This window comes from Fundulus heteroclitus, chromosome 3 (genome assembly GCF_011125445.2).
Source record: "Fundulus heteroclitus isolate FHET01 chromosome 3, MU-UCD_Fhet_4.1, whole genome shotgun sequence".
In the NCBI taxonomy this organism is placed as follows: domain Eukaryota; kingdom Metazoa; phylum Chordata; class Actinopteri; order Cyprinodontiformes; family Fundulidae; genus Fundulus; species Fundulus heteroclitus.
In genome coordinates this window covers 28,347,982-28,372,767 of record NC_046363.1, presented here as the reverse complement: position 1 = coordinate 28,372,767, position 24,786 = coordinate 28,347,982, and the positions used below count along the sequence as shown (strand labels likewise).

The window sequence follows — 24,786 nt, the reverse complement described above, 5'->3', positions numbered from 1 at the left end:
CTCCAGGTTCCCTTTCCCTAGTGAAAAAAAGTATTTCCTCAGCATGATGCTACCACCACCATGTTTGATGGTGGCTTAGGATGATGGGCTCTATCAGTTTTCCTCCAAACACAGCATCTTGTGTGCAAGCCAAAAAGATGAACGAAAACAAACAAAGACGTACGCTAAGGCCGGACGATAATTCAATAACAATATACACCGATCAATTGACGTGTGGTGTTAAAAAAAAGGTCAATAAAGAGTTCAATAGGAGAAAAGTGTTCCTTCCTTTCATGTAGTTTAATATTACATCATTACATCCTCCCAGCCAATCACAAACACAGACCCAGGAACGCTCCACCCCCCTAAAACCCGCCCCCTTCAAAGAGTTCAGAGAGCACGCATTCTTTTTTAAAGCTCTTGCAATTTTGGTAAAGATTTGGTAGAATAAAGGGTTGACTTTATAGGGAAATAGGTCATTAAGCAACAGCATAAAAAGGCCAAGGCTGCACTTAAAACACAATTTGAATTTTTTGCTAATTATCGATATTTATCAATATGATTTTTATTTTATCTATATACTTTTTTTCTATATCATCCAGCCCTAATGTACGCCTCATTTTCAAATTTGCAAAACATGTTTCTTTTCTCATCCTCCTTTGCTTCACAGTTATACACTGCCTTTGTTGGTCTGTCACAGGAAGTCTTAATAAAATACTTGTAACGTAAATGCGCTATGACTACTTTTGCGAAGCACCGTATGAACCCAGCATTGCTCCTCTACTTCGGCATTTGGACTGTGTTTCAGTAAACGAGTGGATCAAAGTCCAGCTCCTTGCTCGGGTCTTCAGCTTACCTCGTACACGCCAGAGAAGATGGACATGAATCGACTCAGCACCGCGGCACAGATACTGGCAATGTGGACGAATGGACCCTGGAGGTGATGGAAGGACATTAGCGGCATTGCGCTTGTTATTCACACAGACCAATTTTTGTAAAACCGAGGGCCCAAACTGGGACGTGCATCAGAACAGATAAATCAGTGAGTAATTGCTTGGATGTGACAGCTGCCCTGCTACAGTAATGGAGAAAATGAATGTACTCCGTTGTGGAGGACTTGAATAATTTGCCTCGGTCCCGTGGGACGAGGGAGCGCCGGGGAAACTTGACAGAAGTTGATTTATTACTCACAGGCTTGAATAAAAGTGCAGACAGAGGGATAGAGAAAGACATGACTAGAGGATGGGTGCTGATCCATAACAGATGTACGGTGACAGAGCAACCCTTAAGGTAAAGAGGTTAAAAAGTGAGTCTGTTAACCTCTTTGCCCACTGGCATCCCACTGCCAAGAGCAGCAGTCAGGCCGATGACTTTAGCTATGAAGGCTTTGAGGGTCAGATACTCCTTCAGCACCACACCTCTCAGGATGGTTTTAAGCTCGGGAATACCAGAACCTGTCAGCAAAAAACAAAGACAACGCCAAGGAGAGGACAGATTACGGTGAGAAACCACTGTTTAGTCACCATAAGTAAACCTGATGTTACGTTTTATTAACTTAAAAACAAGGAGAGAAATGGAAATGAAGCAGGAGATAAAATGCAAGACAGAGCAGAGGTAGAAAGAGGTGTGGAGAGCTAACCGATGGCCTGAGGGGAAACCAGGTGACAGAAGAGCGAGGAAAAAACGATGAGGATTATGGGATATGTAACCCAGGCTAGGTACTGGAGCGCCACATTGCCCTTAAGCTCCCCATGTATCCATTTGTAGGCTGAAACACAGAAGAGCAACTTCAGATTTTACAACTACATATGAGCATAAGCATGGTAAATAGCTGCTGCAGTAAAATGAAAATACAGATTTAACAGTTAGAATGTGAGTGAATGTGACCAGTGATACCTTGTAGGCTCTTGGCACTGGCATAGTCCATGCTCCAGCTGACCAGAGCCATGGTCAGACCCAGCAGAATCAAGAAAATCCAGTCCTCCCCCATCTTCGTCACAATGTACCGCCTCACTCGAGCCAAACAGTCTGGGTCAGATGGACGAAATCGCTGAGTCACATTTAAATGTTTGTATCAAGCGATTAAACTGCAGTCTTTATAAATGGATCTACGATTGACTCCAGTCAGTATGATCATGGTTTAGGGTGAAGAATAATTAAAAACTCTGAATTATTTAAGTTAATTGCAAGTTTAGGGACACGTTAAAGAAAGTGTACAATCCAAGTCAATGAACAAAAAAAGAAAAAAACAATATTAAAGAGTCTAATTTTGTTTACATTTAAGAAAAACAATTATTTGGGTATGTTAATAAACCTAACAAATGACCTGAGGTTCACATTACCATTGCAGGGGCAATCATCGTGTAACCGGTAGGTTCTCTGGAGTGTTTGGGTTACCAAATAAAGATCTGACTCATTTGACATAATTAAAGTATCCTGGTATACAGATTATAGAGTGGATTAGGTACAAAAACAGGTTTGTGGCGTGTCCATGTTGATGTGCAGTGTTAGTTTTCCACTGCACACAGCGTCATGCATGCAAGCCAAAAGGATACTCATAACCAGAGCGCCTTCAACCACATGTTCGCTATGTGCCTTACAAACAAATGCAAACACAACATCTAATGGCTTATTTTCAACAATATCACATGTCTTGCCACTCCAAACCCCAGATTAAGATACACACAGTGGGACTCTGTTTACTATTTAGGGGACTAACAAAGTTCAATTGCTTCCACTGGATTTTATTTAGGGTTATCCGAGTATCACATAAGCCGCGATGCAAATTGGGGTTTCTGGGTAAAACGTGACAGAAATGTCCGAGGGGTATGAATACTTAAGCATTATACCATTAGTTAAAAACTGTTTTCATGCTCTACCAAAGCTATTTAGACTCACTCAATACATTACGTAATTATAGAAAAGTTAATTTATTTCAGTACTCCAATTCACCAAGCGAAGCACATTATACAGATTAATTACACACAGATTGACGTCTGTTTCTGATAATTATGATGACTTTCCACTCACAACAAATAAAAACATGACATTTAAGATTAGAATATTACATAAGATCAATAAAAACAACATTTTTAACGCAGCAATATGAGCTTGATGGAATGTATACTTTATATTTGCTCAATGGTTGCTATTTCTAAAACGTACATTTAAACAAGCCTCCTTCTAATACTTATTCAAATTTATTGAAGACGCCTGTACATTTTGTTTTTCATCTGCCTGACTGCGTCAGGTCATCGGAGTCATCCTGATATCGGTGGCTTAAAATTCTACCTTAAGTCCCGGTGGTATTAAAGCGGCGTATCACATTTTATGAGCTCATCGTGTGGCATGTAAAATCATAATGTGCAAAGCATTCAGAAACCGATGCTGTACATTAAATGTTCAGTCATGGCAGAGCTGCGCGATTAAAGAGTTGTGTTTTCAATAAAGTCAAATGCAACTATGGCAAATGGAGGAGCAGAAATCAGGCCGCAGATTTAAAAAAAAAAAAAAAAAAAAAAGTTGCTCACCTTGGCATTTGGAGTAGGGCTGAGGCTTCTTGGTGGAGGAGCCGTGGCTTTGATGGGACTCCAGGATGGCAGGGTTTTGATGAAGATGATGGCGCCGGCCGTGGCCCCTGCGGCCCGCGGCTGAGTTGTTTTCCCCGGCTTGTCTTCTCCATTGTCTCTCTGTGAGCAGGCGGGCGGCCTCCCGTCGGGCAAAGTTTCCCAGCTGCTCCCTGTACTCGCCGTACAGCTGTAACACAGGGGCAAGCTCTGAGACACACAAAAAAAACACTGCCAAGAAAATCTTATGTTTGCAGAAACAAGTTGTGGAGAAATAAGCGGGATGGAGGCGGGGGAGGAGGGGGATTGGAGAGGAATAAAATGAGATCTACTGCTGTGAGTCTTGGGATTACAAGAAAGAGATGTGAATACGCGCCTTGTGTGAAAGGGATACACATCAGCCTGAATACCTCGACAGACAAAAATAGACAAATATGGCATCGAGAATGGAAAAACCCCTCCCTGAGTGGAAGCGGAGGCTGGACAGGAGCCTAAGGAGGACATCCTGGAGGAAAAAAAAAAAAAAAACACATGACACGTCTTCATCCTCCGACTGTGCGCCTGCTTTACACCTACAACCTCAGGACCCGGCATACACACCGGGGGCCAGAAAACATGACACCCCGCGATCGGTTTGCATAGCACTCGATAAAACCGTAGGAGCAGTAAAACGCTGCAGATCCCGACGAGGCTCCGGGCTGCAACTGAGCCCTGCGGATCACATGCATCCCACCCCTCGAGCTAGAAAATCATAAGGAGGGCCGGCTGCCACACATTTCTGTCTCATGTTCACACAGGAAAGGAGAGCTGACAGATCCAAGCACGAGGCCCTGCAGGATGCAAGCTCAGCTTCCAGGCACATACCTCTCCTCTGAAGTCACAAAATAAAGGTGCAGGGACAATCCTGCAAGCTCATCTGCTCAGAGACGTTTCAGGCTGACGGGGACAAGATTCTCCTCAGCTGCGACGATTTCCTTTAACAAACAGCCCCACTGTGATGACTGACTCACCACAAACACATGACAAAGGGACTATAATAGAAGTTTATAATTAATACATAAACGCACCACATAGCAGGTGGCCATGCAGTTACAGCCGGAGGCTTTGGAAAACCTTTGATGTCTCTAAATCGTCTAATGAGTTATTTTAACTCTCGCTAAACACCACGAATAACGAACCGCAATTCAGAGCATCAGCTGCCTCCCTGACAGGATTTCTGACTCGTCCTCGTAAAAACATGACTTACACATCCCCAAAACTAATAATCTGAGTTTTATCCTGGGTTTTAAACATGTTTTCAGTCATTTTAAGTCAAGAGGCTAATTGGGATTTAATATGGAAGCGTTTGCGGGTCATATATATGCATTTAGAGTGAATTCAGAGTGTTACAGTGGAAAGAAAATCATACATTTTACGTCATTAATATTTCAAATAGCAGGTAGTTTATTTATTTATTTATTTAGCTAAATGGTGCAACACAAAACAGGAAAAAAATCTGCTGTCTTATTTTAAATCAGACTAAACCTTTTAGGTCAGTTAGGATTGACAAAAGTGTTTGCTAGATGCTAAAAAAAAAAAGAAATATTAGGAGACATTTGCATTCACAAACATCACTATACCTTTAAACCATTTGGGCAGTCTAGATGATTATGCCAAAGCATTGAAGCATCTGATTCTCCTCATTTGAGTAAACCGCAAGGCCTGCTGTAAATATATTTGAATGTGCACAATTTAAGCACATTGTTTCCTTATGTGACATTATGGAAAAGAAAATGAATCAGAGAAGATATCCGGCAGATGATTGTGATCCTCCACAAGTCTGGTACATCTTTGGATACTAGATGTCTGAAGGCGCCGAGTTCAACCGTTCAAACAATTATCTGTAGTGTAAACACCATGGGAACGTTGTCTTACTGCTGAGGAGGTCTCAGCGTCCTAGACATGAAAGTGTTTTTCATTGTAAAACGTGATAATTAATCCCAGAACGAAAGCAAAAACTGGGTGATGATGCTGGCTGAAGCTGGTAAGACTGAGAGAGTGTTTGTCCACAGGGAAATGAGTCCTGTACCAGCATGGGCTTAAAGATGCAGAGAGGAAGAAGAAACAACTCCAGAAGCAACATAAAAAGGACAGTTTTCCAAATGCAATCATTGACAATACCTACATTTTTGTAAAAAAAAAAAAAAAAAAAAAAAAAAAAAATCCTGTTGTCTGATCAAATTAAAACGGAAGCGTTTGGCCATAACATCCAAAAAGTCAATTAATCAATCAAATCAAATCTAAGATCAGAAAATCAAAGAATTAATGTGAAAATATTTGAAGTGGCAATTTCTTTTGGTCAGATTGATCAAGTTTTGTATTTTTATGTAAAAATAGGAAACAATTTGCTCACGCGTTTTCATTATCAGTCTTAATACTAAGTCAGTAGACGTTATCTTCTGACATGAAGAAAAAAATAACTGGCCATTTATAACACCCAATTTAAGAATTAATCAACTTAATTAAAATCAGTTGTTGACGGTGTGGTTAAAATGTGTAAAAATGTCCAGTATGTAAGTAAATCAGAAATGATTATCTATTAACCAGCAAGAAACAGTACAGCTTTGTGGAGAGCAAATGTATTTGTCATGTAAAAAAAAAAACACATAAAATTGGTCATTTCCTCAGATTAGTAGAGTTGAAAAAGGCTGTTGAGAGTAAATAAAAAGGATCAGATAAAGTCAGCCTCCATCTGAATCGGACCCTTTTGGTCCTCGTGTCTTTACCTGTTCTTCATCAGTTGTCTTCGCCATGATGTGGCAGCGGCTCTGTTGCTGCTCTGTCCTCCATCAAACTCTGCAGACCAGCTCACCACCAACCAACACTGATATGCTACACATTAACACGGATACGCTAATCCATCAACATCATCAAACAGCTGCTGGCACCAGGCGCCATCGAAACCAGGGACAGTAACACCAGGAACCTGGGAACGGCCATCAGAAGAAGGAACATTTCACCTCCCGTGCCTTATAGCAGTGAAAAGCAGGCGAATTGTTCTTTCTGTGGCTGCTAACATGGCTCACCACCATCTGGGTGTGAATGTGTAAATGACTGACTGTGGTGTAAAGCGCTTTGGGGTCGTCTGACTAGTTAAGGTGCTAAAGTACAAGCCATGTACCATATTATGTTTGGGAATTATTTGGGAAGTAATTTATAGAGCAACTTTATAGCCAGATGTGCCCAGCTTTGCATCTATTCAACCGATTTGGCCCTTTTCAAAGAGATGGTTCACTAGCCTCCATGGGTTTAGGGTCAATTCATTCCTTCTCCCCTTCATACTTCCTTTTGTACCATGAGGTACCATGTTGCCATTTAATACCTAAACCTCTGCAGTTTATTCCTCCCTGTAGTTAAGCATTTTGATAAATTTTAGAAAACAATAATCGTAAAAAACATCAAATCTCACTGCTTTAAGATATTATACTACACCACGATTGTGGTTCTAGCCCTGTTTAGTTACCTCTATCTAACTCTTGATCAAGCCAAAAATAACTACAAAAACCTCCTACTTTTAAGCCCTATTTGTTGGAGTCACGTTTCCTTACAGAAGATATGAGCAAATTATTTGCAATCATCGGTTGACAATGTGGGAATCATCCTCGTAGCCGTCATGTCGCTGTTGTGATAGCATCCAGCAGGTTCTGCCTCATAGGAGCCCAGACATTTTTGGGCTAAAAAAGGCAACAAACTGACCAATTGATTCAACCAAATCGTGGACAACCCTGGGTCTTTCTGCATGGAGTCTGCATGTTCTCCCTGTGCATGCGTAGGTTCACTCCAGCTTCCTCCCACAGTCCAAAAACATGACTGTCAGGTTAATTGGTCTCTCTAAATTTTCCTTAGGTGTGAGTGTGTGCATGAATGGTTGTCTGTCCTGTCTGTCTCTGTGTAGCCCTGTGACAGACTGGCGACCTGTCCAGGGTGTACCCCGCCTCTCGCCCATTGAGACAGGCACCAGCACCCCTCGCGACCCCATTAGGGATAAAGCGAGTAAGAAAATGGATGGATGGATGGAAATCGTGGACTGATGTGAACATTTTTGGTCAGAAGTGCTAAAGAAGTCACCCGAAACAGTTGCCGCTTACTTTTGATGAGCTTATTAGCTTCCACCACTGCAAGATTTTTCGACTTTCAACAACCTCAAGGTGAGCTGACATCTTCTGCTGCAGATTACCGATAACATGGAAGATTTTACCTTAAAAAAAAATCTGAACTTCCCTCTTAAGAAAACACTATCATTAAAACTACAGGCTTAATACTGTAGCACAATGATCAATTTGTTATTGTTGCCTTTTCCGAAGTCTTTTCCTTCAAAGTCAAGAAGTCAAACTAGGCATAGCACAGGCAAGGATGAATATGTGTGTGAAATGGCTTGTTACTGATTCCAGATAGAAAGTAGGAAGGGACCAATAGTAAAACCTGGATAAAATGGTGAACGGTAAACGACCTGAACTTGTTAAGCACTTTAACAATTACTAGGACCCCAAACCGCCACATTCAGTCATTCATACACACTGACGCTGGTGAGCTTCATTGTAGCCACAGCTACTCCAGGTCAGACTGACAGAAGCAGGGCTGCCATACACCGGGCCCGAAGACCCCTGTTCTAACCAACAACCCACCGGGTACAGGACGGTCGCCCCTGATAAATGTGGTTAGAAATAAGTAAACGGACTAAAGGACCCAGAGACCTCTAAATATCCTACAGCTGACTGTGGAGCCCAGTTAAACTGGTTTAAACCAGGAGGTTTCGTACTCTGCACCTGAGTGGCATAAGGGGGTGAAGTGACAGCTCTGTGAAGACAGACACAAACCAAGAGATTGTATCGCGTGAGGCTTTAGACGTTAGAAGCGATAACTTGGCTCACAAGCTGCTGTTACTGGTAATTTTTTGGACCAGGAGCAGAAACATGTGGAACGCACCTTGTTAGATTAACTCTACAGTACATTGAAAGAAAGCCGTGCAAGTAATTTAAATGATGTCTTAAACCTCTCCAGGTGATTTACAACATATTCTGCATAGTGCCTGCATTTGACAAAAGTCTATTTGTGACTAATGTAGAAATATATATGTATATATGAAATCTGAAATGAGTCTTTTTACACCTTATGAACTCAACCCTACCTGAGGGTGCTCATTTCACGGATTGCGCTACAAAAAGGCAGCATGTAATCCTCTCAAGAAACCTTGAACAGTGTGAACTCATTTTTTATGTCTTTTGTGTTTTGTTATTGTCTTTTTGTTTAACATATTTAATGAACCACAGGTCACACATTATTTTTTTTCCCCGATTTATCCATTATTGTCCATGTAAAACGCACTGTATCTTTTCTTAAGGCTGCTCCTGTGACATTTTAATCTCTTCAGATTAGTTTTTTACAATTTTTAGCAGCCATGATAAGAACATTTTTTATAGGTTCTGGTCTACTTATAGATGCCATGTGAGCTTTATTTTTTTTTCTAAACATAGGTGATGTAAATGTGAAGAACCAAAGCTGGGAGAATTTAAACAAGCTGTCAGTACTGTTTTGCTAGAGAAGTATTTATTATCTTCCTGCATTTCTACATTATTATGAAATAACAAACAGACACCTTATTGTCTTTGGTCAATTTTATTTATGGGAAGGTGCTCTGGTCAGATGAGAAGAAATTTGAAAATATTTGCCTAAATGTGAAATACGAACACACCAACCCTGGACAGACCATCTCTAAGGTGAAATATGGTGGTGGCAGCATCACGGTTTGGGGAGGCTTTTCTTCAACAGGGATAATCAAGCTGACCATAGTTGATGTATACACTAAATATTCTGCAAGAAAACCTGCTAGAAACTATAAAAGACTTGAGGCTGGGCTAGAGATTTGCTTTCAATAAGGACAACGGCCCTGAACACACAGCCTGAGCGACAATAAAGTAATTTAGATCAGACATTTTAATAGCCTAAAGCCTGTGGCCTGTTTGTATTAATATACATCCCATTACCTTAGACCTATGAGAAATAGGATATATGTATTATCATAGAGCCCACACCAATCATACTACATATCCCATAATACACTGCAACAGGCTCTTTATAGGAAAAGGTGGATTTGTCCATCTGTACACATTTCTGATAAATCCTGGCTATTTTAATTATTCAACAAGACGTTTAGAATGTTTATCTCGAAAAGTATCGGCGTTTCAAGTTTTGACACCGCCTGTGAGTGAGTTCAGTACCCCTGGTTTAGGGCAATGCATATCTTTGTGTTAGAACGGTATAGTTAAAAACCAGAACTAAATCCAACTGAGGAAATTATCCTCACATTGATGTGCTCTCCATTCAAATTGACTAAACTTGAGCTATTTTAAAGCGAAGAATAGAGAAAGCTTTCAGCGTCTTCATTGTGCAAAACAAACAGCTGTAATTGCAGCAAAAGTGTTGATTTTTTTAATTTATTTTTTTATTTGAAAATCATGTATCATTTTCTTTCCTTTTCACAGTAATAGGCCACATTGTGATGATTCGTCTCATTAAATCTGAATAAAATAAACTGAGGTTTGTCATTGTATCTAAACCCTTCGACAAGGCAGTGATAGAAGTTGAACCAATGAGCTGGTGGCAGCGTGAGAAGGCAGCTACAGCCAGGATTAATTCCTCCCGGGTCACTTTACTTTCTTTCAGCCCTGTGTATACATTGTGTCAGCAGTTGACCTTGTAGGCTCGTTGCACAGAAAAGAAACAACAAATAAAACAGGGCCCTGAATTGATTCGCTAACCATTTTGTCTCAATGTTCTCACACTTTAGAGCGATGTTGCAACAGTTCTCTTTGGCTCTCACAAATCTGGATTTACTTTTCCAGCCCTGTCCTATAAAACGAGGCCTCTCTTTTTAAATATCTTCCTGCGCGACATATATTTGTTTCATTGCAACATGATACCCCTCGTAATAGCTCCTTGTGGTTTTAATTATTTCTTCCTTGAATATCTCTGAGGAACCATGAAGGCAGCCAGGCCTATCTGCAACACGCTGGACATTTGGACCAGTTATTTTGTAGCAACTGAAGCCCCTTTTGTTTTGCTTTTGGCAAACCTAACTGGAGAAGGAAAATGGAAAATCTTAAACTATTCCCCTTTGATTTAGATATGATTAAAAAAGTACAGGGCAAAAGTCTGAAACATTAATTTCTTTGTGTTTTGCTGCCAAGGAATCAGATTTTAAAGTCTTAAAAGGTGTCTCCCTGGTTTTCTGTTCAGTCGTTTTACCTGTTTTACCTACATGATAGTTTATAGCACTAGTGTGAGCTTAAAATATAAAGGATATGAGACAAATGAATAATTCCTCCAGAAAACTCACTTCTTTAGGAAACAGAAAGAAAGCATTATGCAAAGATTTATAACACCACCTAAGGGATCCAATTTTTTTTTATTATTTCCTTGCACACCGGAGAGCATACACCATAACGAAAGAGCAAGTTTCTCATTTTAATGGAGAAAAAAAACAGTAACTAGATAAAGCACAAATACATAAACCATATAAAATAAGCGCAATAATGGAGGCTGGAGAATCTTATAGGCGGTTTAACATTGAGCCCGGTGGTCCAGTGGTTATGCATCTGATGGAGTGGTGGCGTTAGCCCGATGGCAGCAGTTCATGGACTTCACAGAGAAGTCATGAGGAGTCTCTGTGAATGTTCAGAGCCCTGCTCCTTTGAACCGGATCCAGGACAAGGGGCAGGGACGCACCAACGACTCTCAGCTCCCCTCACTGTCTTCTGCAGGGTTGGTCCTGTTGTAAAACTGCAGCTGGACGCAGTACGTTGACATGTCCTCGACTACGGCTCTGAAGAACGATTTGAGGATGCTGGTAAGAAGTAAAGCTTGTTTTGGTTTCCTCAGAAAACGCTGTCTCTGCTATCGTCTAATATGAGCCTGCATGTGGATTTTCAGCTTGTATGTGACCGTTATCCTAAAACACTATTTTCATGTCTGTAAAACTGCATCATCTTAGTTTTTTTTTTGTATTTCTTCCATAATCCAATATATATGCACAAAATATGTCTTTGCACCAGACTGCTGGTGACCAAAGATCTAATTATGACATTCTAAATATTTGTTTTTGGACAAACAGGTTTATTTCTTTAGTTTAGGATCCTTTTAGGTCAGATTTACAGATCCATATTATTCAATTAAAATGCCACAGAAAAGTGTATTTATCTAATTAATTCTACTTAAAAGTGAAACTCATATTGTATTACACAAGAGTTTGCTTGCTTTAGATAATTATGGCTTTTGGCTAATGAAAACCCTGATTCTCAGAAAATTTAAATATTGCTTAAGCCTGAGGCTCTTTGTGGGTGTTAGAGAAGTCCGGGTTGCTTTAAAAGCAGCATGCACTGTTGGCTCGGGTGTTTCTCATCTTCTTCCTCACAATACATTGATCCTCTAAAGGCAATCAGGTGAGAGCAGGTGAGATTACAACCCAGTCGATTACAGAGACCCCCTGGCCATATTGGTACTTTTGGAGGGGTGAAGAACCTGTTGAAAAATTAAATCAGCATCTCTGTAAAGCTTATCAGCAAGGAGAAGCAGAAGGTTCATCTGAAAATCCCTAGTAAACAGCTGAGCTGACCTCAGACCTGATAAACCCTGTTTTTGGTGCATACAAGCACTGTGAGAAAATATAGGGCGGGGTTGGGGTTGGTCTAGGCTTCTTATTCAGTGCTAAATATCAGAATATTTCTGATCCTAAGTAATCTGGACAACCTTTGATCATATTTTATTCAGATCTGTGGCATTCAGACGACTACACATTCAGCCAAGCCTAAAAGTCGCTGTATGGAGGTTTAAACTAGACCACATCATTTTTCACTAAATGTAGAAGTGTTCCCAGGATGCGATTTAAGCTAGACTCCACTCTTCCTCCAGACTCATGAACTTAGATTTCAAGACAAAATGCAAAATGTACTTTATTCTGAAAAGAGGACTTTGAATGAACAAGCTTTTAAGTCCTTGTCCTTATAGGCCAGGTAAGACTTTTGTGATTATGCGCTAGTTCAGGAGTGGTTAAACACAAGACAACTCCAGCCAATGTTCTGGATACGTCTCCAGTGGTGATTCAGGAAGCACAGATTTAGCCGCAAACCTACACCTCATGAATCCCCTTTAAACTTATGAATAGACTGCACTTCACAATCTTCTAAATTTCTCCTTCCACTCAAGCAATCACCTGTTGTGCCAATAACTATTTGCTGGACGACTGTTAAATCAGTAAAGGTCTCCTAGCTTATAGCTTTTAACATGGCCATGACCATTTTTCTGCTTTGAAAAAGATTTTTTATTAGTCTCATGTAACATGTAAACTTTCTGTCTGACTAACTTTCTGAAAAACTGAGTTTAGGATTCTAATTGACTGGAAGCCATAATGATCAAAATAAGAAAAAGCAATGCTTGAAATTTATGACTGTTTCAGACCAATATACTATATTTTACTCAGGTTTAAAAATCTAATTCCTTCCGGAAAAATGCAAACAGGATTGAAAATAAATCAAAATGCCACAAAGGTCCACATAAAAACTTTAGAGACCCTTTGAAATCTTGATGAAATGGGCTAAACAATTTCCCCACCACTTTCTCTAAGCTTTCGCTTGTTGATGACTGAAACTTTTAGCAGGTTTATGCAACAAGCCAGGGAAAGTCTGTCAAAATGTGCAATTAACTAAACCGCACGCAGAGCATCGACATGTGTCCCTTTGATTATTAGGACGTACCAAATAACATTGCAATTACGCAAACATTGATGCTGCGATTCAATATATGTTGCTAATTTAAAGACGTATATGAATGAGGAGCCAAACCCTGAAAGAAATGAACGATGACTCAGCATTTTAGCGCTGGCTAGAGGCCTGGACGAGTTCCTGGATTTCAGCTGATTATTTATTTTCCATAGAGCTCAACAAACTCAAGCAAACTTAAAAAATAAACCCACCAAGAAACACTGCACACTGAAGAAGAGGAGGTGCTTCGGCCACAGCAGGAGCTGCTGAAAACAGCAGAGGCTTAAAGGGCACCATGACATTGAGAGTTAATAAAAAAACAAAAAAAAACTAAAACTAATTCCTGCATCTCTTATGAGGGAAAGCAGCATATTCATAAATGTACAGTGGGTTTCTGTGAGTTGTTCAGTAGGTAAACTCTCCCTCTTTATGCTCATAGGAGAGTTGAATAAGATTCTGTGTGCAGCGAGGGCCTAAAACAGTTACAGTCCCGTCCCGTGGAACAAGGTTAATGATAAAATCTGACCCACTCACTGATGGACAGATCAGGAGATTAGCACACACACATTCCAAGGGAGCGTGTGTCTCCGTATGCGTGCACTAATTAACCGGCACAATAACAATCCCATGGCTCATACAAACGCTGCTCAAGCTGTCATGTTTTAATTAAGGCAAGTCAGAGCTGAAGGGGGGTACAAAACTGAGAAATGCAACTTTACACCAAGTAATTCACCATCTCTAAACCACCGAGATTCTTCTGAATTTTTTTTTTACGTGGTTTAGAGGAAATATGTAAAGACAAATACGATACGAATTTTAAATTGGAATTTTTGCACTTAATTTAAAAAGGAAACAAAGAAAACTTGATGGTTCCTTTAAAAAAAAATGTTTCTGCAAAAAAGATCATGCTCTAAAACAGAGTTGCCCAAACTTTCTGCTACATGGACCAAAATCATCCAGTCGAAAGTTGTCCAGAGCCACAAATATATATACATATACAATAAACTACATATTCAACATTTTAGTAATACAAACTAAACCAATTTTAAATGAAAAGGGATATGATACATTTTTGGGGAGGTTGACTGATTTTTATTTTCTTGTATTTTCTCTAAGATAAGAAAAGGTTTCCAGGCTCATTTTTTCTAGCCAATCAGTTCAACGCTGTTCCAGGTGCACGCAGGTCAGCTTTGATAAAAAGTTGTTGGATATTTGTAGTCCTACTTATCATGAAATTAAAAAGAAGACATTATTATTACATAATGAAAATCTTGTGTTTTTCCCAACATTTTCCAATTTAACATTTCAAATTATTTTTTTTTAAAGTCTTTAAAGTGGGCCGGGCTGAGACACATACAGTATTTCATTCTTGAATTGCATTCAGGGGCTTGAGAAAAATCAGTCCAGGGGCCACAAATGGCCCCTTGGCCACACTTTGGACACCCTCGGTCTGAAACCAGTTAAATAAGCCAGAAAGTGAAACTTACCAGAAAATGATCTATATTCAGAACTGTCTCAAAGGTGTTGATGCGCTCCCTCATCTTTCCGGCCGTCTCTCCTCTTAGCTGCTGCCGCTGCCCAGTCTCCAACTTACAGCAAGTAGTCTGGATATCTGCGTCTTACATCTGTCCTTCCCTGTCTTTGACCGTTTGGAGGACACGGACCAACTCTGCCTCTATACTGTACTATAACTACAGTGACTGACAAGTATTGTCCGGGCTGTGCGCTCACACACTAAGGGGGGAAGCAGCAGAGGTTAATACGGGCACTTGAGGGTTGACAATAAAGTGTCAGCAGCTCTTAATTCAGAGGGGAAGTCTCTGAGTCAGGCGGCCGATCCAGCGGTACCCTGCAGCGAGATTATAAATGATACCAGCAGGCCGGACCTGAGCTGCAGGTATGAAAATAATACCTGCTGACTGAGAGGAGACCACAACCACGTCCAGTCTGTGTGGCACAGGCTGCATTGTACCGTAAGCACCGTCAAAGATTGATGAGAGGCTGGACTTAGCTCTGCTATGATGAACAATTGCTCATTTATTGTGTTTTACTAAACCTTTTCGACACTGATTTGTGTTCTGTCAGGTTTGAAGCATGCAAAATTATGACATATTGAACTCGCTGATCCGAAAAGGGAAGTAGGCGCTTCTCCCCTTCTATGGTTTTATGTATCAGGACAAAAGAAAATTAGGGGATTCTTACCAGGTTTAAACTTATTTAGATGTAATGGCTTTAAAATAAGTACACCCCATGATAGAAAAGCTTGTTAAACCAGCCCAAATCACCACCCCTCCATCACTGTGCTTTGTGCTGATCCTCTGCGTTGTTTACACATCTCTACTTTGGTGTCAACTTTTCCCCCCAGAAATCTTGTTGTTTATACATGTGCAACTTTGAGGGAAGAAGCTTTGTTCACTCCTCTTTCAGTCGTTTGGTCATCAACTGCACTGTTGAACCTGAGATGGAGCGCTTGTGTTGCTGGCAGTCTCTCTGAGCATTGCATGATCAGACCTTGGGGGGGGGGTTCCTGGATGTACGCAACTGGGGGAAATCGGCACGCGCAGGGAATGGTTCCCACCCAGAACCAGAACCAAACACGGAGAAGCAGCATTTAGCTCCTATGCTCCACAAATCAGTCGAAACACGGAGTTCCTTTAAATCAAGACTGAAAGCCGACCTGTTTGGTGTTGGTTTCGGACCAAAATAACAGGAACACTGACCAACATGTTTCATGCGTATTAATGATTTCACTAATTTAATGTTTGTTACTAGTCTCACAACTGGTGACCGTTTGGACGTGTTTGGTGTTTTTATGTTTCTATTATGTAAGGCACTTTGAAGCGCCTTGCTGCTGAAATGTGCTATATAAATAAACTTGACTTGACTTGGTGAATAATCATTTTCACCCACCGACCGTTGTTTCTGTAAGGTCAGTGTTGAGGTCGTCCCCCCTGGAGCACCGTTCTGATGCTCTAGACCAGCAACCAGGCAAAACCCCTGGTTTTGTGGAGCTGATCACACTTGCTGATGATTTAAACAAGTGCTTTGGATTAAAAGCATCTGGTCACTTCTTGGTCATTCCTTTCCTTTTCCAAGGTACATTTTAGATTGTGTTTTGAAATATGTTGCGATGCAAAGTTAATGAGGACTTCCTTAGATAGAAAACTTTTCACCAAATGGCATAATAAACTGAACTTGACTGCAGGGTATTATGGTTATATTAAACTGGGATGAATGGTAAGTGAATTTGAATCTGTTATATGATTGGACCTATGTGGCCCAATCATTCCATCCTGCAACCTATACAGGTTGGAGGATGGAATAACAGGACCATTGATCAATCACAATGGTCCTGACATTGGTCATTGGAGGAGATGCTGGGCTGCAGAGATTGTGTACAGTTCTTAAATGAATAGTAAATGAACTAAATATGTGTAGTGGTTTTCTAGTCATAACAGGCACTTTACACACGAGCTACATTCACCCAATCGCTGTCACAAACACACTCGCATTCATACATCGATGCGGAGATCTGTAGGCAATCTGGGGTTAAGTGCCTTGCTAAGGGGCCGGAGGAAACTCAAAACAAACACCAGTTTTTGGATCGCAGCTCATGTTCTTCAAACACCCATCATCCAGTCCAATAAATCAAAACAACTTGACTTGCAAAGCACATTTAAACACAGCCAAGGCTAACAAAAGTGTTGTACAAGAAAAAACTGTTATCGAGTGATATATATAACCCTACCAGTAAAAACAACAACATTAAAAAGGTAAAAAAACATTAATGCATCGATAGAAAGGGGAGACTCAACAGAAAGTAGGTACAACGGTACAATCTCCCTTACTGGTGAATTTAGAGCGAGAAACCTCAAGGAAGAGCTGTGCAGAGGGAAATTTACGATTAGAAGAGGGAAATTGCCTTATCAACAAACAAAAGATGAGACCAAACAAGAGTCTATTTAGCATCGGCAGATTTGGACAATCAGATCAGGCGTTGGCTGAGCTATTGCTGCCAATATCTCTCTAAAGATGATACACTCATGCCTCGTTCTGTGTTTAACCCTGTTTCTCTCCCAGACAAACGCATCAAAGGAGCTAACTATGATTTCTAGGCAACTTGGAGTTAAATACCTTGCCCAGGGGCACATTGACATGCAGCAGGAGGAATAAAACCCACAACATCTGGATTATAAGACAACTGCTCTTCCCACTGGCCCACAGTCGCCCACCCGGAGAAAGACCTGAAGTGCTGTTTATTTGTGTGTCTGCCACGTTCTGCTGAAGGTTTCTTCCTGTTAAAAAGGAGTTGTTCCTTTCCACTGTTGCCACATGCTTGCTCAGGAGGAGTAATTGCTGTAAAGTCAATGACTTGATGTAATCATCGGGGTTTCCCTAAACAGAAACTTTTTATCAATCGACAATGTAAACTGAACTTGATTATCATGTTATAACAAGGATGAACTTGGATTATTTGTAACTGAATAAAAATTTTGTTTTTATTCACTTGATTAGTTGCATAAGTTGTATTTTTTGTCTTTTGAAGTTCTTTGAGAATATATTTGTAGAGAATTATCACAATATCAACAAACTGAGAGATAAAAAGATCTGATTGGATCATCCCTTATTTAAATTTCTATGAATTTGCTGATTTTATTGTTCAGTCTAGGAAAGTTTAACGAAAACATTACAGCGATCAGGAATAACAATTTAAAGCAACATGTAAATACGCTTCCTAGTGTAACTTAAACCACTGTTTCATCTTCTTCTCTCCAAACTGAACAGTTTTAAAATACATTTTAGAAGTAAATTCATATATTTGTGACATTTGAACTGAAATGTCAACTTTTCTGTCACATTTTATTTTTCCTAAATCTGTAACTTAAAGATTTGACTCTTAATCTTATATCACATTAGCTGTTCAGTCTGGTTTGTTCCCTCTACAACTCTTTTTCTTTCTTTTCTACCCTCAATCCTCAGCAGCAGCAGCAGCGTAAATCAACCTGAGATCTCAGTTTACAGGAAGTGTTTCACTTGTTTTTCCACGCACAACACTTCTCTAAAGGTATCGTTCACTTGAAACCTGATTTTTGCAATGCCACAGATAGTTCCTGTCCAAACCGTCTCACCTGCATCTGAACTCTCCCTGCGACCTTTCCCCTTTCTGCCCTTCTGTTCGCCCCATCAAACTTCCCCTCTCACCACCCCGTGTCTCCATCCATCCATCCATCCAACCCTCCCCGCGTCCCCTCCCCCCACACCCCCGAGCTGAAACCTTACTCGCTGATAATTTTAGCAGGAGTGTGACCCAACGTTCACTGACACACTTCTGTTGCGCTCTCACCGACTAACTGTTTGTCGTGTTATTTTTCCGGCCCGTCTCTCCCAGGAGGCTTTTCCTTCAGGACAGGTGGCGCGTTTTTAACCTCTGCACCAAAACAATGGCAGGTTATTGACACTATTTCATAATGTGGTGTCCGATCTCAAAGCCATTGATGTACCGGTGTCATTACAGCATCATAACCATGTCTGTGATTGACAAAAACATCCAGTGACAGCCGCATCGTGTGAAGTTTAATGGCTTAATCGTCCACATCCCGGCCGTTCCAGCATGTGAGACATTTTGGCAGGTGAACCATATCCGCCCTCATTTAGTCGCCCGTATTATTTGAGACTTGCGAGATCTGTTTCGCTGATCTGCTCCTCATACGGCCTCGGTTTTAGACCGTGGCGCTCACATAAACTGTAACACGCAACCAGCTGTATCGAGTCAGGCTCAAAACTACAGTTTAACTGCATCTGGAGAGCGCCAGTAAGCAGCACTGTGTTCTCGCCACCCTGCTAGAGTGTGTCAGTCAGCGTCCTGAGGGTCCGCAGGGGGAGCTTCCTCTTTGTTAAGGTCAGGGGTTGACAACGGTGGTGTCTCCGGGTGGAAGTTAACACAACCGTCCCAGCATGGCACGCTTTAATTTGCTGATTTACAGGTCAAAGGACATCCAAACTGAACTGAACTCCAAAATCTGTTCACGTTTGAGTTTAGCTTGGAACAAGTCCATTTACCAAAGATGATTCCTTTTTCATAAAAAAAAATAAAATAAAAATTCCCTAACAAGAAGAAGAACAAAACAATGCAATAATTACAGTGAAAGAGCGTTTGTGGCTCTCTGAAGCAACGTTTTAGTGTTACACTTCATTGTTAGTTGTATCAGAGACATCCTATTGAGATGTCTATGTACTTTAAATTGTGCTTTAAATGTGGCTTTTTAGCAAAGGTAATGCTCACATAATGGTTAAATAATTTTTTTGTCAGGACTCCAACCACCACCATCTCTAAACAGAGGAGCATAACTGGTTTATCAGACTTAAAAATTTTGTTTTTCTGCAGCAGCTCGGCAAATAACAGACCTGTCGTACAAAACCTGAACCTTAAATGTACTTTTAACAAATATTAGAAGGGTTAGCCACCACTGAAATGCAATATCCTTCTATGTATAGCAATTTATGGAAAAGGTGGGTTAAAACCCCAAACTCATTGTTTCACAGCAGCTTAATCTCACAAAAAAAAAAAAAAAAATTAAAGCATTTTATCTGAGCAAACTCCTTTAGAGATGCAATTTTTTCATATTTTTCTTTAACCTGAAACATTAATAAATACCTCAAACATATCCAATAATTGTAGCAATAGCTCAGGAGGGTGACTATTCGCACTCTTTGAACATTTTGACGTTCTGTCAAGTTACAAATACGACATCAAATTATTTTATTTAGATTTTATGCAGTTGAAAAACACAAAGTAGCACAAAAAAAGGGATAAGGATTCATGATTTCTAACATTTTTAAAATGCCTATGATTTTATATTCAGCCTCCCTGAGTCAATACTTTATAGAATCTCCTTTCACGGTGACAGCAGGAAGTCTCCTGGGGTTTGTCTCCCACATTTTTATACATCTGGAGACTGAAATGTTTGTCTGCTCTTCTTTGCTGAATAGCACAAGCTCGGTCAGACTGAATGTCGTGAATACGTGAGCATAAATCTCCAGGTCTCACAACAGATTCCCGCTTAGATTTAAGTCGTCACTCTAATGCTTTGATCTAAACTATTCCATTTTAGTCTGGCTGAATTGTCTTGATCATTGTTCTAACTGGAGGGTGAACCTCTGCTGTGATCTCAAAGCTTTAGCAGCCTCTAACAGGTTTTCTTCCAGGATCAAATCATCTTCCCTTTCCTTGTTGAAGGAAAGCAACCCCACAGCATGACGCTGCCACCACCATGTGTTACAGCTCGGATGCTGCGTTGAAGGTGATGTACAACGTCCGTTTTCCCCACTCTTAGTGCTTTGCATGCAGGTTTTTCTTCCACGGTTTGTGGAAAACCGCAGACAAAACTTATTGTGGCTTCCTTTCGATCATGACCATTTTCTGGCCACTCTTCCACAGAGATCCGATTTGTGGTATTTATGTCCTGTCGACAGATTCTCCTAGCCTCGTGAGACCATCCTGATCTCGCGAGCGTTCAAGGTTTCACTCGCAGATCAGTCTGGCTACTCTCCGTTAAAGAAAATTTGGAGCCGTTCACCAAACGAACGTCCAATCAGCGTTGGCTTTGAGGCGGGTTGAGGTGTGACGCAACGAGAAGATCGACAGTTCAGTCTAAAGAACAAGGCGGCTTCAGCCGATGAAACTAGCGTTAGCGTGGCTATCGAGCAAGTTTTATCGGAATTACAGAGTATTTCTTCACTGAAAGAAGAGCAAAACACTGCTCTGGAGGCTTTTCTCAGAGGAAAAGATGTTTTTGCTCTTCTCCCGACTGGTTTCGGCAAGAGCTTGTGGTTGTGTTTTCGTCGTCGCTGTTAGTACGTCATATGCTTCGTTGATCTGATTGGTTTATTTGGCCCGTCTATCACCAACATAGGCCAATCAGCTAACCAGTATTTTCGCCCCTTCCCAAAATTACTTCAACGGAAGGTTTCCAGATGGATATGCGGAGCAAATCCATCTGGCGGAGTCAGGTTGAGATTCTCCCACCTGAGCCGTGGATCTCTGCAGCTCCACCAGAGCTAAGCATCTTGGCTGCTCCTCTGACTAATGCTCTTTAGTTAGTTAGTTAGTTAGTTAAAACTAACTAACATGTGGGGATAGGTCTGCAGGTGTGCCATGGCCGTCCTATTTTCAGATGATGGATTAATCATTGCTGTGTGTGAGATGGTCAACGTCTGAGACGTTGCTTTATAGCCAAACCCTGCTTTAAACTTCTCCACATCTTTCTTCCTGACCCGTCTGCTGTCCTTGGACCTCATGATACCATAAGGTTCTCTAGGAGTCCTTCACAGAAGGCAACTGATGGCACTAATTTTTAATTTTATTTCCATCACTGTACGGGACACCTAATCCAAATTCTTGCCACACTTTACTCAATTTTCACCATAAAAGCTTTTGAAGGCCATGCTTAAATGTCCTTTCTTTATATGCATCCACCAATTTATGCTGACCTATCAAATAAAATCCCAATGAAGTACTTTGAAAGTTGCGGTGGTCGCTTGATAAAACGTGAGAGTGAATGCTGCATTTAGCAGTCCGAATGCACGTTTTTTTTTTGCAACCGAAGCATCGGGTATAAGTTTTAATCTCTTCCTGGGAGCCATCAAAGCAAACGTCAAGAGCCAGCCTGAAAACACACACCACTGCCTCCTGCTGCTGATCAATAGATGAATCATATGATGACAAACCATTAACAGCCCCTCACTTAAACTCCTCAAATCCTCCAAGGCCTTTTAATGCCTCCCAGACGCCACAGCAGGTTGTACATCCTGAGAGAGAGAAAGCGTCACGCCGCTGAGACGCCTAGCTTGTAAACAGTGTGATTAATTGAGATTTCTTATTTATATCTGACATGCGGCTCTTAAAGGGGCTCATGGAGAAGGGTCGGGGGTTAGAGATTCTCTTCGGGCGGCGGTCCAGGAAAGTCAGGAGAACGCCGTCTCTGCTCACTTTGTCATTTAGAAATTTATACCATGCCCACCCAGCTGCTCCGGGCCGTGACCGCTCATTATCTTGTCTTATAATTCCCAATCAAAGCCGCAAGGAAGGACCAGATTTGAAGCCGTGACTCCATTACGTCTGCAGCAGAAATGAGCAGGTCGGCAGTGCCCTCACAGGATGAGCGTTTAAACAGATGACATAGTGACATGGCCACATCTCAGCATGTATAGCTAACCTGTCTGCTCAGGTTTCCTGTATACAGTATTTATAACCACCAATACTTAAAAAGGCTGCAGGAGGAGCGGGAGAAATACATTTTGTTTCAGGATACAAACATGCAAAGGTAGGAGATCAGGTAATGACTCAACTGTATGAATATAATGGTGATATAACTCCTGTTTATTGTGGAGATGACTTTCCATTTACCGCCTTCACTCTGGTGCTGTGGGCGTTATAAAAACTGCGGGTCTGTTAATGAGTTTGACATTAGCTCTGAGTAAGCTTGCTCAGAAAGAAAAAAAAAAAAACAGCAATGAGGAGTACTGATTGGACGGGAGGCCTAAGAAACCTGCTGCTGCGATGAAAAATGCAGGACAAAAATAAAAATAAAGAAAAGAAATGATGAAAAGCAACAAATTTCACTCTGCAGCAATCAGAAAAGCAAAGACTGGCTGAGGATAAAAGAACAGAGTGGAGTTGGAGAGAAGCGGCTTTAGAGGCGGACGGTGAGGATGTGAAGGAAGGGAGAGGGAGCAGGCAGGTGGGGAGGTAAAGGTGGAAACACCTACCAGGGTCTGTTGGTATCTCAGAGCCTTCCTTTGCGACGCATCTGCAGCCATTGACGCGCTGTCACTGATCCAAAAATAACCTCGCTGGACGCCCCAGCATTTCCAACGGCGTTGGCAAACACCATGCACCACGAAGTCTTATACACACACACACACACACACACACACACACACTCTTCACACCAGGCCAAATAAACACACAAACATCTTCTGCTTCTCAGTCTCCTGGTCAAGGGGAGCAAGGCACTAAACAACGGAGGAGATGACTCCTGAAGAAGCTCCTCTCCCGGAGGTCCAGAGGCCGCGAGCCGACCGGCTCCACTTCAGGACCGACAGACAGAAACGAGACGGACGGACAAAGCGGAGCAAAGCCAACTGATGAGGCAGAGAGGGACACAGCGCTTTCCTTTATTAGAACTGCAGACACCTAATAACACACACACACACACACACACACAAGCAGAACTTGTTGCTCCTGCAGCACCCTCCCTGCCAGCCAGCCATTAGGTGTGTGTGTGTTTGTGTGTGTGTGTGTGTGTGTGTGTGTGTGTTTGGATGGCCTGTTCTTGTTTGGACAGCGGCGGTGGTGGGGGGTGGGAGCTGGAAGGGCACCCCTCACAGGGCTGCCCCTGCAACGTGAGCGGGAAGGTGCACATGACTCCCCCCTTATGACAGCTCACACCTTACCAGCCAATGCAGCGAGGCATCCCCCCCCTCTACTCTCACATGCCAGGGTAGCGCCCTCATCCTTAAAAGTACCCTCGCACAGAAAACACTGGACTTAAAGACCCCCCGCCTGTAAAATGTCCTGCGTGTTCCTGCGACCTACAGCTGGAGCAGGTAACCCAGGTGGACAAGTGCAGGAGAGTTAAATCCATCTGTGCTGTAAAGAACCCAGAGGCCTCGTGTAACGGGAGCAGGCGTGTTCATCTCTTTTACACTTTAATGTTTTAAAATTTGAAAAGGCAAATCTGGAGCGTGATCAGTTTTTTTGGACGTTTTCTGAAAGTCCGTCGGAGGTTTTCTTTGGACTTTGAGAGCTTTTTCTGTCAGTTCCAATCAAGTCCTTCCATGATCTTGACAGCCTCTCCCTGCAGTGGTCCGTGGTTCTGAACCGGAAAACAAAGGTGAACCACTTCCCTCCAGAACTGGGGTCGGTCTCTGCCTCAGGTGCAGGAGTTCAAGCATCATGGTTTACGAGTGATTGATGGAGCAGAAGACAGAAAACTGGAGCCTCGTCTGCTGTGATGCAAAGCTGTCCATTTACCAGTCCGTATCTGCGTTGGTGCACAGATATGGACCACGACCGAAAGAACGAGAGCCTGGCTGCGACTGAAACCAGCTTCCTTCATCCGCCGGCTCAGCACAGCCTCAGTTAGGTAGAGGAGCTCCAAAACATGACAGGAGATGAGATTAGAGCCACGGCTCCTCCACAGTCAAAGGAGTCAGTGGAGATAATTCTGGCATCTGATCCAGATACCTCCAGATTTTTTTTATCTTATTTATTCTTTTTCTGTTGTTTTTTTTAATGGGACTAGTGGCTAATTTTGTACAAAGTAGGCTGGCAGGAAAGGGGGTTTGAAAGAGGGGGCAGACATGCAGTAAAGACCCTCAGGCCAGAATTGAACCCGGGTCAGCAGCGAAGAGGTCTAAGGCCTCCTCATACGGGTGGTGCTCAC

At 41.7% G+C, this 24,786-nt stretch overlaps 1 protein-coding gene across 1 annotated transcript in view; it reads right to left on the bottom strand.

Moving 5' to 3' along the window:
* clcn1b (chloride channel, voltage-sensitive 1b) overlaps positions 1-23,530 on the bottom strand; it is a 52,035-nt gene extending 28,505 nt beyond the window's left edge. The window contains exons 1-6 of the mRNA XM_036135120.1: positions 23,108-23,530; positions 3,510-3,735; positions 1,876-2,007; positions 1,619-1,747; positions 1,300-1,433; positions 836-913 (exon numbers count right to left, since the gene is read on the bottom strand). Coding sequence (XP_035991013.1) covers positions 836-913; positions 1,300-1,433; positions 1,619-1,747; positions 1,876-2,007; positions 3,510-3,735; positions 23,108-23,158 — 750 coding nt within the window. The 5' untranslated portion in view covers positions 23,159-23,530. The remainder of the gene's footprint in view (positions 1-835; positions 914-1,299; positions 1,434-1,618; positions 1,748-1,875; positions 2,008-3,509; positions 3,736-23,107) is intronic.
* Between the last annotated feature and the right edge of the window lie 1,256 nt (positions 23,531-24,786).